Source organism: Rhinatrema bivittatum, chromosome 10 (genome assembly GCF_901001135.1).
Source record: "Rhinatrema bivittatum chromosome 10, aRhiBiv1.1, whole genome shotgun sequence".
In the NCBI taxonomy this organism is placed as follows: Eukaryota; Metazoa; Chordata; class Amphibia; order Gymnophiona; family Rhinatrematidae; genus Rhinatrema; species Rhinatrema bivittatum.
In genome coordinates this window covers 114,780,678-114,793,199 of record NC_042624.1, presented here as the reverse complement: position 1 = coordinate 114,793,199, position 12,522 = coordinate 114,780,678, and the positions used below count along the sequence as shown (strand labels likewise).

At 43.4% G+C, this 12,522-nt stretch overlaps 1 protein-coding gene across 2 annotated transcripts in view; it reads right to left on the bottom strand.

Moving 5' to 3' along the window:
- Positions 1–12,522, bottom strand: part of LOC115100192 (cytosolic carboxypeptidase 6-like) — a 178,297-nt gene that overhangs the window by 148,327 nt on the left and 17,448 nt on the right. Inside the window, exon 2 of one of the 2 annotated variants that reach the window (XM_029618507.1) lies at positions 4,238–4,400. In XM_029618507.1, the coding sequence (XP_029474367.1) occupies positions 4,238–4,400 (163 nt within the window). Of the gene's footprint in view, positions 1–4,175; positions 4,401–12,522 lie in introns of both variants that reach the window. The other variant, XM_029618508.1, reaches the window with a different exon arrangement.

Below are 12,522 nucleotides of genomic sequence, written 5' to 3'. Positions count from 1 at the left end.
ACTTATGGTCTACAATTATCCTTGCAGGCTTCACAAGCACAGTAGTTTAGAAAAGGCATCTGTCAAGCTTTAAAGTCTTGTAAGGTTAAAAAGAAACCAAAAAAACCGGACCTCCCTAGGCTTAAAAGAGCAAGCAAAAGCAGATACAAATCTCAGCACATTCTCTGTGAATTATTTTGACTCTGCAGTTATGATCAACTTTACAACTGTTGTACTGTCACAACTGTCCAAGCATATTGCATACAATAAACAATTTTCCAGCTGATTTCATATCAGCAGGCCTGGAATCTTCTGTAATAAAGAAAGTGATGCACTACCAGCAACATGTGACATGTGAAAGATAAGTGATCTTAGAGACAGATGATTCTGAAGGCCTCCTGAGGAAGGATGGGTCGGAATGGAGCCACTCATATTTTGGCAATAAATTCTTAAGGCTTCAAGCCTGCAAAATTCCCGAGTCACACCTATACCTAAATATCTGGACAATTCAACCCGTGGCATTTTTTCTTATGCCACAAAAAAAAAAAATGTATTTGGGCCAATGCAGAGGATACGCAGTCTCATGCTTATGGTTTTTGCAAATCTCTGAGCCTGATTCCCTCAGGATGGCATGTTTTTGGGGAAAAAGAAATGCCATAATGGGGAATTATTTTCCAGAGAATAGAGAAAATTGAAGGGGAATTTAATTACCATGTGCAAATCCATGGAATCTAGAGAAATCAGGGAATAAATAACCAATTCCCCATCTCATTATATATGATTGTATTATATATTTCACTGTAATGCCGTATTGTTTTCTTTCATCTTTTATTATTGCTTTTCTTTAGATACTTAGAGGTGAATATTCAGCCATTTAAGATGGATAACTCACAACTTATCCATCTAAATGGCAAGTTCTGGGAAATTCCGAGACACGCTAAAGTTATCTGGCCAACTTAGCTAGATTTCAGTTATATCCTGCTAACTTAGCTACAGGTAACTTTAGACCTGCTTCCAAAGATATCCGGGTAAGTGGCGATCCTGTACGAGAAAAAAATACTTCACTGCAGGCATCCTGGCCAATTTCCGCCCCACCACCACAAATATCAAAATCTCCAGCTGACCAGGACCCCCCCATCAAAGTTAAGAAAAAAAAAAAAAAGCAATTTTCTGCACAGGGACTCCAGCCCCGCCCCCCCCCCCCCCCACCCCGGCTCCTCGCCACCCAGTGCCTGAATGGTCACCCCATTCCGAATGTCCGGATCACGGTGCACACAGCCATCCCGGGTGCTTCCTGCGTTGCTCTAGTAATAGCGCTGGAAGTGCAAGCTGTCGGCGTAAGCCCCGTTGACGCATGCAATAGGCCCTTACCGCATGCGAAAACATGTTTAATGCATGCGATAGCACCATATCGTATGGTGCAATGCAAATTCAGACAATGTCATCCCCTATGGTAGGCCCACCTAGTAACTCGAGGTGGGGGTTTAGGTATTAGTGTAGGGGGTTAGGGGCCACTTTGACATTGTATGTGACACATACGAACAGAACAGTGGTCTCTTGTGAAGACTTGATGACCTTCGGAGTGAGGAAACTCACTCCAAGATGAGATTTGGGCAATGTTCTCTCCACCTAGCTTGATGTTACCCAGGTAGTCCATCAAGCTAGGTTGAGAGAACATTGCAGGTCTAAAATTAGGAGCCTCGGTTAGACACACTTTTAGTCTAGGCACCTAATTTCAGCTGTCATTTTGCCAGACATTTGGGGCCTGAAACTGAGATGCTGAGGGCAGGAGCTTGGCACCCTTTGAAAATCATCACGTTACCGATTTCTGTGGACTTGAAATATTTCCCCCGAAATCAGACACGATCATCCTTGTACCTTGAGCTTCCCAATCGCAGGAATGGGAATCCAAACTCTTATATTTTTATGATTTTATATTTCGTTTTAACTAAGCACACAAAACATCAGAGAGAATCTCAGGGCCAGCAGCATTGTGAAAACTCAGTTAAGGTTTATGTCCTTTTCCTCATGCCTCACACGACTAGATAATACAATGCAAAGGACAATAAGTCCAAATCAGCACATCTCTCCTCTTGGTTTCTGCCTTAAAATGAATTACTTGTATTGGGTAGGCTCCATGAAGACCTTAATTAACCACCCTGTCCCAAGCAGCTAAACAGAGTGTCTGTCCTCTGGTAGGAACAGCTCTTCCTTTTGATCAGGATGAGTGCTGTAGTTAGAAGGCTAAAACTGTATGTAAAAATACCGTCCGTGTTCACGGGCTGATCACGGGCTGCTCTTCTCGTGCAGCCACTTGGAAATTAAAGCCCTCTTGCTCTATAGCTGCCCCGCCATTTCCTCTCCTAATTGGGAAATGGAGCTGACAGGTACAGCAATCACAGCCTGCATCTTTGTAAGAATGGAGCCTCACGGCTGCATACTCCAGTGATTCCCATATCGTCGGCTTCCAGCCTGCTAGTCAAAACCAGTCTTTGCTGCAGTACTCGCAGCTAAACCAGGCCATTCAAGCTTAAGAAACCTGATCTGCAATCTACTTCTTTCATACATCATCAGAAACAATAATCATTCCTTTCTAGAGCTTTTTTTTTTCTTTTGCACTCTGGCTCAGGATGGCAATGATGTATGAAGCAGAAGTGATGTGGCTTCATCTGCATAAGCTTGGTTGATCCTGCCTGGATAGAGAAAGGCGAAATAAAGTCCACCTTTCAATAGCAGAATGTGCAGGCAGCACATGCGAACCAGAGCAGGAGAATGCACGCTCGACACTGGCAAGCTTTTGCTTTATAGGAGCTTCCTTTGTTTTCACAGAGATTAATTTTCAAGCAATATTATGACTTTCAGCAGGGGAACGGGGAAACGAGAAGATACACAATGCAAAACGAGAGCACATGTGAGATGCGATGAGAAAGGAAAGTTTGCATACATATGTTCCTTAATGCATGGACTAGCAAAGCAGTGCTGGATAGTGCCCTCAGTGCAAATACATAGGCAACCCTACCTGCACAGTCACGATTGTGCTGGTTATGAAGGGATGGGATTCACATTATGCAGGAATGAATTTTCAATCTACACACTGCCTTTCATGCAAACTGCATCTAAAAATGCTTCAAAACTCAAAGGAAGATGCAATAGCCATTACGAACCTGTGCTGCAACTGGAATATCAAGGGCATAGAAAGGACTGAGTATGTTCATAGCCAACAAAACCAAAAAGGAAGTAATCTAGTACAAAAGATATTGTGGGAACCAATAATAAACCTTAGCAAAGAAATGCCCTTAGTGCTGTCCAACCTTAAAATGAGAAGTGAGAGATTTAGCCAGATTTTGATGTGAAATTTCTGTAATTTGGACTATGCATATAATGTATATTGTGCACCTATGAGGGAAATGTGTAAGTGTCAGTTGGGCTTTCCCGCTGTAGCTCTGGGAGTGACATGGGTAAAGACAATTAACTCAAAATGTACCCAGAATGCTAGAAAAAAAAAGTGAGCATTCTGTGGGAATTTAGGTTGGGGGAAAAAAACATGTTCAGATACTGGATTCTCCAATGGGCACATCTGCTTTCCCCCTCATAATCCAACCTGAAGAAATAGAAGGAATAAGATACACAGGTGCACTGTACCCATGTAACCATAGGTGGATTTTCAAGCAGAACATATCAGAAAATCCACTAAAGTTACATGCATACAACGTCCCCGTGCATGTTGCTGCTAGACGGCTTAGTGAAAACTGCCTTCAGTACGTTCATGAAAGGAAATAAAGTTAGTCTAATTAGTTGATGAACTGGTAAATGGGGAAAAGAAAGAAGTTGGGGGGGGGAAGAGGAATGAGTGAGAGAAGTAGAGATATAGACAGAAAGAGCAATTGGAGAGAGTACAGCTTGGATAGGATAAGAGAGAGAAGCAGACAGACAAAAATAAGAAGAAAGAAAGGTGTGCCGTGCGGGTTCAGTGACAGGCTACAGGTACTGGTTTGGCAGGCATGCAAACATGAACCCAAATGTGAAATGGACTAATACATAATGCTCCTTGTGAATGTTTACAGAGCTTGGTCATATTTTCATTCAGATAGCACCCCTGGAGGACTACAATAAATATCAACATGGCAAAGACAGAGGGAACAAGCAATATTACTTTACTTATAGCAGATCAATTTATATAGGCATGTTTACGGTACCTTTGAGATCCATTTCAGGCACGCCTGCAACATGAGGTGATGTTCTAGGTTAAAAAGGATACAAGCTTCTTCTGTGTAGGGGATTGCAGAGTTTGCTCCTCCCATGATATAACTATAGAAAGAAACTTCCAGAGTGTAGCAGTAAGAGGAGTCATCCAGCAGTCCCCCAAGAAAACGTCTCCCTGTTCCTGCCTTCACTGCATCTCGGTTGAAGGATGTACTGGACTAGAAGGAAGAAAAGGTAAAAAATAAAATTGTATAGTACCTTAGTATGCATATGAAGGGTAGTAAAAGAGGGATAGAAGAGCAGAAGACGGGGAAGAAAGAAGGACTTGCTGAACAGGGACTAAAAGTTCAATTGACAACTAGTTTCCAAATGCAAATGTAGTGTATGCTTTAAGGAGGGAAACAGAATACTGTTGCACAAGGGAAATCTCCTGTGTAATATAAGTGAAAGAATACAAAGGGCTGAGCTGGGCTAGAGCTGTTCAAGCCTGACCAGAAAGGACAGGCTGGCTGCTGCCTTAGATGTCAAGAATATTTTCCATAGTTCATTTTATTAGCCCTGTGCTATGTTACATTCAGTATTGTAAGCAACGTAGGAACTTTGGGGAGGATTTTCAGCAAGGTGTCTACCTGCATAGTTACACAGCTACTTTTCAGCCTGCATAAACCAAGGAGATTTTCCAACATGAGGTACCCACGTACACTGGGGCCTATGAACTAGCTTTCTCCCATTTTGTGTCCATGGGAAAATTGCCTAGGACAGTGGTTCCAAACCTATCCCGAGGGACCCCCAGACAGTCAGGTTTTCAAAATATCCATAATGATTATGTATGAGATAGATCTTCATACACAGCCCTCCACTGCATGCAAATTCATCTCATGCATATTCATTGGGGATATCCTGAAAACCTGACTGTCTCAGGGTCCCCCAGGACAGGTTTGGAAATCATTGGCTTAATGCATAGAGCCCAGCTGTATTGGAGACCGTATCTCCGAAGGGACAGTGACAGGATGGTCTTCATCGAATGACTTATGAGGAGAGACTGAAGAATCTAAATATGTATACCCTGGAGGAAAGGAGGAGCAGGGGTGTTATGATACAGTCGTTCAGATACTTGAAGGAGGATGGGAATGAATAGAAGAGGTATGGGGGTGGCTTGCGGGAATGACTGCTACTACCTGGTGATTAATACCCTTATTCAATAAACATTCACATGGTTAATGAGACTCCAACATTGCTCTGTGCTTCAACGGCAAGAGGAAATGTGGAAAAGATGTTAGAGCATAAGTGTGTATGTATGTGTGTGTTTGTATGTGCGAGACAGAGCATGGGTATGAATGTTTGTTAGAGAGAATATGAGAGTATGTGTGTGAGAAAGATAGTATGTGTGTATGTGTATGTGAGAGAGCATACATGTGTGTCCATGTGTGTGAGAGAGATGCTGTGCGAGTCCAAGGAGGAGGCTGCTGTTGCCTGTAAATGTTTCAGAGAGATAGAGAGAGAGAACATGTATGTGTGTGTGAGAAGGCATAAGAACTTAAGAAATTGCCATGCTGGGTCAGACCAAGGGTCCATCAAGCCCAGCATCCTGTTTCCAACAGTGGCCAATCCAGGCCATAAGAACCTGGCAATTACCCAAACACTAAGAAGATCCCATGCTACTGATGCAATTAATAGCAGTGGCTATTCCCTAACGGGCCAATACAGTAAAGTCAGCGGGAGAGCGGGCAAACGCCCACTCTCCTGTGCGCACGATTCACTATTCAAATTAGGCCCGGCGGTAAAAACAGGCAAAAGGAGGCGCTAGGGATGCGCTAGTGGTTCTGTTGATTCATTGGTAGATTGACCATTGCCACTTTTCTGGCAATGGTCAATCTATTGAGCAGATCTAAAGTTAGCCAGATATGTTTATCTGGTTAACTATCTCAGCCAGATAGTGTCTGAATATCTACCTCACTGAGGTCGATATTTACAGTATTTTGTCCAGTTAACTTTTGAGTTAACCAGATAAACACCAAGGTTTGAATATCTGCTCATTTAACTGGATACATTTTATCTGGCTAAATCATTAATTGGATAAGATTTATCTAGATAAATAAGAAGCATTCTATGGGCATTCTGGGGTGGAGTAACTGTAGCCAAATAATTTATTTGGCCAACTCCAATATTCAGAGTAAGCTGAATAAGTAATTTGGCTAAGCCTGGATGTGCGACAGAACAGGGTTAACTTTACCTTTACTGGCTAAATTCAACTGATATAGCCAGTTGAGTGCCAAAGAAAAGTATATAAAGAAAACGTTTGCAGGCCTACAGGTAGCAAAGTTATTATCATACATTTCCAGCCACCACCGTGCTCTTGGCTGGGATTTCAGGGGATCCAGGGGTAGTCCAGAGGGTGGGAAGGATGCACTAGAAGTTGTGGGTTAGTGGGGAGGTTGGGATAAGTGTCAGGAGGAGGCTCGGTGGTTTCTAAAATAATATTTTGGAAAGAGGGGATGCCAGTCTCAGGGCGGTACTGGAGGTTGGAGGGGGAATCGGGTACCAGCCAACCCTTTTTTTTAAAGTGTTTTGTTTGGTGGGGGGAAGCTATAGGATCAGGCTTGCAAGCCTGCACATTTTTGAAATTTTCTTTTTTAGCACTTAACTATACTCGGATAACTTTGAACCTAAATGCCTACATTCTAACATAGGAAACATTATCCGGATAACTTTATTCATGTATACTCAGTAGGATGTTTATTCTCCTGAATATCCCTGATAACTTATCCGACTAATTTTAGCTGGATAACTTATCCATTCTCTGCTTTTCTGAATATTGGTCTCACTATTTTTCTTTTCCCATTGGTTTAAATTGGGATTTTCCAATAACAGCAAATATGCAGCGGCAGAGGAATCCCAAGGTATTTTTAAAAAGGATATGTAAAAATGTTTCAAATCTATAAAAAATAACAAAGCACAATAGGTAGATTGTAAGCCCTCTGGGGATAGGGACATACCTACAGTACCTGAATGTACACCGATGTGATATCTCAGATCGAATGTCGGTATATAAAAATAATAAATAAAATAAATAAATAAAAATAAATAGGTGCATTTGATCATCAGAGAAGCACTTTAAAAGGTTGATTTCCAAAAGGATTTACATGCACAAAAAAACAGTTTTATGTGTCTAAATTGCCTTTTGAAAATCAACTGAATGCCAGGGCATGTAAAAGTATGTGTGAAACTCAACTGCATGAGAGGCGTTCTGAGGCGTGGAGTTGGGGGTGAGGACAGGATTTACACGCATGCTTTCAATTTTTAAAACTATGAGGTCAATTTTAAAAGTGTTGCTTGCGCAAAAATGCCCACGTATGTAGGCCGCATGTGAGCCACACGGATTTCAAAAGCCGCAATTTACATATATATATACCCGTGCACATGCCAAAAATAAGGGGCCACTGCATGGATGTTCCAGGCGGGGGCAACAGTAATGCACATAACTCCATATTTTAAGACCGGAGGCAGCAGCGCGTGGCGGCTTGTTAGCTGCATATATTTACTGCTACTCCTGATGAGGAGCAAGTCTATAGATCTCGTGTTTTAGGGCTTACAGGACAGGGTGAGGGTCAACTGGGGAGGCATTCGGGATGAAGAACCAGAAGGGTTTGGAAGACCTTGATATTGACTGAGCAAACTGGAGGACTAATTGAAAAAAACTAGTAATGTCCCTCGCATGAGCATGTTTTAAAATTCACGTACATATGCACATTAAAGCCAACAAAGTCCTATGGAAGATATGCAAAGTAGGTTTGCTTGAGTAACATTTTAAAATTAGGAGCAAACTCTTACACGTGGCAGGAATATTTTAAATCATATGCCTCGCAAGAGCGCGCATGATTTAAAATTCCAGCATATCTCCGCTCACATACCCATACGTGCATGTATGGGCACCCGCATGCTTGTTTTAAAGTTACCGGTCCTGCACGCATATTTACACACACACACACATATGTTGCATGTATGTTGGCATGCATACTGGGGACACCCACAAGTTTTCAATGCAGACTGTAGCCCTATGCATGCTCTTTGAAAATTACCATTTCTCCTAACTTCCTTTTTCCTTCCAACTTTGCCTGGGTGAAGGAGAAAGAGCATCATTCAAGAGCCATTAGATTTTAAAAACAAAATTAAACACTGCCTCTTTCACTGATTAAGGCCTTTCCCCCCCCCCATGTACTAAAGTTTAGTGACCCAGGCTGTATGGCTGCCTGAGTGCCTGTGCAACAATGAAGAAATAAAATAGCATTTGAATGTGCTTTATCTCCAATACGTGCACCGCAGCCACCGGGACAAATAAGCTTACCTACCTCATTAGCATTCTGTTTTAAAATCTCTGGAATTGATTGCATTATTTAAAAATAAAAGGTACAGTAGGTTTTATGGGTTAATTACACTGTGATGGCATCCTATTAGCATTTTTTTTTAAAAGCTTCAAAACAGGAAAAACTATAATCCTTAGCACGATGGGATGGTCTTTTTTGCTTTGATTTATAGTATTTTTTTATTACTAGGATAAGATAGACTATGTTCATAGATACAGAGGGAACATAAAATAAAGAACATTTTATAGAGAATCAGGAACTTGGAGGAGTCCTTGGTTAATAAATGCAATAAAGCACAGATAATCAAGCCATGCTGAGCAAGGTATTTTCCCATAGACACAGAATGGGAGAAAAGCCTTAATGAATCAGGCAGTAAGCGCCTAACTTTGGCTGGCTAAGTATCCTGATTCTCAGTCAAATCTGGCTGGCAAGCTTTGCAGCTGAAAATAATTCTAAATCTAGCAAGCCAAAATATGGTGAACTAGATCCAGGCTTGCCCATTTGGTGGCTTTACTTAGCCATCCAAACTGAGCTGGCTAGCACTGAGAACCAACACTGGCCAGCTAAGTCGGGAGCCTGCCCCAGGAATATCTCTGGGCGGGCCGCCCATTTCTTGGTTGGCCAAATTTATACAGAAAGTGAATTCAGGGAGCTAAATGTGTCCACTCTGAGGGGTGATATTTTCACTTCATGGGATCTAGTTACTAGGTGATTACTTCATTAGCTAGATCCTGCTAAAAATTGGCACCTTGGTGAAAATAAAATACTTATGTAACCCTACCAAGGGTCACTAACCTGCTTAAAAGGTTCTAACACTTTCTGGATGTTTCCTGCTGTCCAGGGTCACCCAAAGTTCAGGGGGTTCTATGTAAAGTGGAGAACTCTTGCCCTCTGCAAGCATTCTCTGTAATTTTGGGCACTGGTCAGTGGCAGGCAGCAGGTGAAGAGTAGACCAGGCAGCGGTCAGATCTGAGAAGGCAGTCCAAGGAAAGGGTAGGAGTGAGGCAGGGCAGGCTGGACAAGATGAGGAAAGGGCGACAAAACAGGATTAGCAGCCAGATGTCCAAATAGTATCCTTTATTGGGTAGTAACACGAGTATATGAACAATGCCCAACTCTGGCCGAGTTTCGCCCTCTTACAATGGGGCTACGTCAGGGGCTCAACTTGAGTCGTGTTATGATGAAAATCCAAGTCTTAAAAAAGACTGTGCAACAAAGGTTATTGGAAAGGCTGGTTAGACTCTTAATGACAGCGGTACCTCAGTTTCTCATTTCATAATCAATACAAGGGTTGCAAATATGCCGATATTCTTTGGTGTAGTTATAAAAGCAAACACGGGCGGCAGTATGGCTTCCCCTTGTTGTTCTGAGTCAACAAGGGAAAGCCATACTGCCGCCCGAGGAATGATCCAAGAGCACTTGGCCCTCTTGAGGGTGGATTCAACCATCACCAACTGGTGAGACAGCTGACTCTATCAAATCCAGTAGCTTTCTGAATGAGGTAAACCCGTTGGCCTTCTTATTAATGGGAGGCACAGTGAGGGGATGTTCCCAAATCCTCAGCATCAACACCTTAAGGATCTCATGCACTGGGACTGCCACAATCTCCTTAGGAGGCTCCATGAACTGAAGGATTTCAAGCATTTTGTGCCTGGCATCCTCCTCTGTCAAAAGCCGGAATAGGATGGCCTATGCCATCACCCTCACATCACCCTCACAAACCCTACAAAGGTTAAGTATATATATTTTATTATGATCTTAATAGTTCTTATTTGACTTTTACTGTAACAGCTAATTTATTTATTTTCCTTTTGTAGTATTTTTTAGCTGTTCACTATTTTGTAATTATTGTAGTTTCGAAAAATTTCAATTGTAAACTGTTGTGAAGGCATGTCTGATGTAACGGTATAGAAATGCTAATAAACTAACCTAAAATAAAAGCTAAACTAAGTCCTCAGGCGGAGACTTCCTTCGCTCATCTAGAGGAGAAGGGTCTGATGGGAGACCATCCAAGTCCTCAGAGGAGGACTCCATCTGATCATCCCCCCACTGTATGCCACAGGGGATGAGGCCCTAGGGGCTCAACCTACATCCAGAGGTGCAGGCACCGGTGGAACTGTATGGGGGACTATAAGCCTTGGTGCATCTGCCAGCCCCGGTGGAGCTTCCTCCTCAGAGGAACTGGCAATGACCACCATATCAGTAGGGGGAGGCCTTGGTGCCTCGTTGGCATTGGTGCCGTCCCAGGAACCAATGCCAGCTGGGTCGGTAATGTACCAATAGGCACAATGAGCTTTTCCAGAAGTAGTACGAGGATGGGTAGCACCAGCTCTGGTGCCATCAGTGCCATAGGATTGAAGCTCTGCAGCGCCCACTCCATCGCCAGCTAAACTTGGCCCTCCAGCTCCTCCTCGAACATTGCCGATGCCAACACTGACTGGGAGGAAGGAGGGATGGTCAGATGTTTCTTGGACCTGCGAGGGGGACTGATGACTGGCACCAGGACTGGTGGAGACCGTCGCGACCCCAGGCATCGATGAAGGATGGGTGCTCCTCACTATGGGGCCGCTTTGGGGGCATCGTGGCAAAAGCTGGTGCATCCCCTTGCCTGGCACCATGCATCGATGGGGACCAGTGCTGATCTTTCTTAGGCTTTCCTCAATGCTTGACCCGGTCCTTCCCTGGTGCCAAGGTCAAAGATGATGAACCCAGTGTCCTAGGCCCATAGGAGATTGACAGTGGTTGGTCTCTGGCGCCTCTATCCACCAGTGACCTCTATGGAACCGATGGTCTCACCAATGTCGATGGTTTGGTGTTCATCGGTGCAGCTTTGAGGTCCTTCGATGCCAATGCCACTGATGCTGATGACTCAGACTTCCTTGATCTGAAAATCTGATCCATCTTATCGAGTGAAAGCTGACGTCCCTTCAGGGTCATCTGGGAGCACAAGCAGCAATTCCGGATGTCATGAAATGTCCCCAGGCAGAGGATGCAAAGCTCATCAGGATCAGTGATCGACATGGTCGTCAGGCACTGGGGGCATCAGCAAAAACCAGACGCGGCCATGACGGGGTGAATCAAAAGGGCTAAAAGTTGAATGATGGCAGCAGGTGTCGAAGGCCGGTGGGCACTGAGATACTGCTACCATGGGGGAATTGACTGTGAAATGCTGAAAACCCTGACTGGGGACACTACGGGAAGAGGAACCTGGTGACCGATCAAAGAGACAAAAAATCACGAAAAACCACAAAAAACAAAAGTTTTCCACAAGGTAAAAAGCAAAGTTTTAAGCTCAATCAAATGATGAGGCTCACAGCTCTGCAGAAAAAAAAGAGACTGAGAGTGACCCTGTTTGGACACATGGTATAGGGCATGCTGGGCATGCTCAGTGTGCCTAGTCAAATATCTAGAAACTTTGACAAAAGTTTTCTGTATTGGGCTCCATCTGATGATGTCACCATGGGTGAGGACTACCATCCTACTTGTCCTCGAAGAAAATAAAGTTGCAGTTATGGAACCATAAACTATTGTGTGGGATTTCCTTTGTGAATCATGGGGTTGTTGAGAAAGAAGGGGGTATTCTGAGGAAGGTCTGGAAAGGTGAGTTTGAGTCCCATTTGAAGGAGGCAGATAGATTGCCACAAAGTAATTTTTATTTCCCCGTAAGAAACGTTTACTCCATCCATCCTTCTGAGCTCGTCCAACCACTTGTGAACCCACCAACATGTTGCCAGGATGGGAAACCCCAGCATCAAGACTCTTTTATTTTAATCATCCTCAGTGAGGGCGACATGGCTATATGAGCATACAAGTTCCCGTACTTAAATCAACACCAAGGGCTTTTCCCTCGCAGCTCATCCTATCACTACGTCCACCCCAAGCACGTTTAAATTCTATCCTAGTATTTCCTTCCAGCATACAAATGATGAAGGCATCTTATTCCTGTTGCTCGTACTATGCGAGTAATAGCAAACAA